Source organism: Aplysia californica, unplaced genomic scaffold (assembly GCF_000002075.1).
Source record: "Aplysia californica isolate F4 #8 unplaced genomic scaffold, AplCal3.0 scaffold01916, whole genome shotgun sequence".
NCBI classification, from domain to species: domain Eukaryota; kingdom Metazoa; phylum Mollusca; class Gastropoda; order Aplysiida; family Aplysiidae; genus Aplysia; species Aplysia californica.
The window spans coordinates 9,090-12,167 of record NW_004799186.1 but is presented as its reverse complement, the minus strand read 5'-3'; the positions used below and the strand labels follow the sequence as shown (position 1 = coordinate 12,167).

General features: G+C 48.9%; 1 protein-coding gene across 1 annotated transcript in view; it reads left to right on the top strand.

Annotated features, from left to right (window-relative positions):
• Positions 1 to 1,294, top strand: part of LOC106014031 (mucin-21) — a gene marked incomplete at its 5' end in the record, with an annotated part of 8,609 nt that extends 7,315 nt beyond the window's left edge. Inside the window, 1 exon segment of the mRNA XM_013091036.1 lies at positions 368 to 1,294. Within this exon segment, the coding sequence (XP_012946490.1) occupies positions 368 to 1,113 (746 nt within the window).
• Positions 1,295 to 3,078: the final 1,784 nt, after the last annotated feature.

Below are 3,078 nucleotides of genomic sequence, written 5' to 3'. Positions count from 1 at the left end.
GTGCTGGCCAGGTTTATGGTGAGTGGTGGCCAGATTTATGGTGAGTGGTGGCCAGATTTATGGTGAGTGCTGGCCAGGTTTATGGTGAGTGCTGGCCAGATTTATGGTGAGTGCTGGCCAGGTTTATGGTGAGTGCTGGCCAGGTTTATGGTGAGTGCTGGCCAGATTTATGGTGAGTGCTGGCCAGGTTTATGGTGAGTGGTGGCCAGATTTATGGTGAGTGCTGGCCAGGTTTATGGTGAGTGGTGGCCAGATTTATGGTGAGTGGTGGCCAGGTTTATGGTGAGTGGTGTCCAGGTTTATGCTCCTTCTGTCACTCCCAAAGTTTTTCTCTCATTCCGGAATGTCCCTTTGTGTTCCCTCCCAGGCCAAGGACACGACAGCAAGCGGCTAGAACGCTGCGCCGACCTCATACAGAAAAGTTCCCAGCGTCTGCTGGCTGCTTCGTCTTACACCTACACAAACTCTCCGTCACAATCTTTATCCTCATCAGCAGCACCTTTGCTATCATCATCATCGTCATCGTCGTTGTCTTCGTCTTCTGCCAAGTCTTTCCTCAACACGGCCCAGCACCCCCGCGCCCAGACCACCGTCTCTTCCAGCGAGTCCACGTCGCCGATTGCCTGGTCGCAGCGGGGGTCCAAGAGTTCTGCCTCGTCGCTCGGCGATACCTCGGGCGTTACCTCCACTCCCAGCACCGCCTCCTCCAAACACAGCAACAACAACAGCAACAACAACAGCAACACCAACACCACCAGCACCAGCAGCTCTACTCCCAGCAGCAGCAGTGAGCGCAGTGTGTCAGCGGGCGACACGTCACAGCTCACCGACGTCAGTCTTCTGTCAGAGTCACAACTGTCGATGCTGGACGCAGCTTGCCAGGAAGTGACCCTGGCCACCTCCATGTTCGCAGAGTTTGCTCGCAAGACGTGGAGTACCAGCGGCGGGGGCGCGGCAGAGCGGGGGCGGGTGACACCCAGGGGAGGGAAGCGTTTGTTGCCTGTGTCGCCCGAGAAAGCTGTGGTCACTCCAGCGGTCAGCGCGGCTCAGCTCAGGAAGCTCAACATGGTCCGCACCATAGCTCTGGCCGGTCACCAGGGGAGGGAGACGTAGACTCACACACACACACTCAGACACACACACACAGACACACACACACACACAGACACACACACACACAACATGGTCCACACCATAGCTCTGGCCGGGCACCAGGGGAGGGAGACGTAGACACACACACACATAGACACACACACAGACACACACACACAGACACACACACACATAGACACACACACACAGACACACATAGACACTAAGATACGCGTACATACACACACACACATAGACACACACACACACACAGACACACACACACACACAACATGGTCCGCACCATAGCTCTAGCCGGGCACCAGGGGAAGGAGACGTAGACACACACAGACACACATAGACACTAAGATACGCGTACATACACACACACACAGACAAACACAGACGCGCATACATACCCACACGCACACACACACACAGATACACAAACGTACACACACAGCTCGGCCCATCTTTCTCGCCAGGAACAACGTCATGAGATAAATCTGACGACAGGAAGGAACTCTATCGGAGCCATGACGACCATATTTCACCGTCGCTCTATGTCCAAAGACGCTACATGACGACCATATTTCACCGTCGCTATACGTCCAAAGACGCTGCATGACCACCATATTTCACCGTCGCTATACGTCCAAAGACGCTGCATGACATACTATAGACTGCCACTTTGTGTGTATGGTTCTGAACTTTCAGTTTTTGTTTTGAAAATGTTCCTTAAATGAATGTAACGTTGACAGATCTTTTTCGGACAGAGCCGAGTTTTAAAAAAAAAACATGTTTTGTGTTGAGTTTCCACTGAGTGTACTGGCAAAACTTGTGATTATTTTAATTACTTCTTGATCTGTGTGGGAACAGACAACTTTGTACAAGAGCAGCGATTGGGCGATGACCATTTCTTCCTGTTGTGCTCCCAGACTCTGTGGTGGGTGGCGGCGTCGTAAAGACCACAGAAATCCTGACAAAATGTTGTCTAACAAATGTTGTCTAACAAATGTTGTCTAACAAATGTTGGAACTTAATTATATGCAAATGCTTACATTTCTAGAAAGGATACACCATTGCCTCCAGTAACAGACAGCACAGTTCATGCAATACATTACATAAAAATGATTACAATTCTGTTTACCATACAGAAATGCTTACAATTCAATAAGTCCTCTAGAAATGCTTACTTGTATAATAATGGTATGTGGGTGCCTGCGGCAAATGCTACAATAGATAATGTAATGTGTCATTGGGAAATGCTTACAGAAATGGGTTCAAAATGCGTATTATAAATATAACAAGTTGCTTACAGTAAATGGTAACGGGATGCTTGCTTATTGCCATAGCGGAGTGCTTACAGTAAATGGTAGTGGGGTGCTTGCTGATAATCATAGAGTGTGGGTGCTTACAGTAACTGGTGGAGAAATGTGTCCAGTGACTGGTGGAGAAATGTGTCCAGTAACTGTGGAGAAATGTGTCCAGTGACTGGTATAGAATGGTGGCCACTGATGGTGGGTGGATGAACACAGCCTGGGGGTGGGGGAAGAGAATGCTGCTACTGTGATCTGTGTGTGGGTGTGGGTGGGTGGGTGTGGGTTTGTGTGATTGGTGGTTTTTATGGGTGGAAGGTTTGTGTGATTGGTGGTTTTTGTGGGTGGAAGGTTTGTGTGATTGGTGGTTTTTGTTGGGTGTGGGTCTCGTGTGATTGATGTCTCCACATTTGTACATTCAGATCTATCCACGTATGTGTCCACACAATATGTACATTCTTGTATTGTAGTTCGTTTATTTATTCCTACGTCAGCTGTAGAACGTATTTATTACAGGAGGCACACGACATATTCTCTCTGTGTGTCATGACGTATTTATTACAGGCCACACACAACATAATATTCTCTCTATTTATCATGACGTATAAAGTTATAAAGTGAGCGTCAGTCCCTGTACTGTTGGTGATCCGTGGAGCGTCGGGTGGGG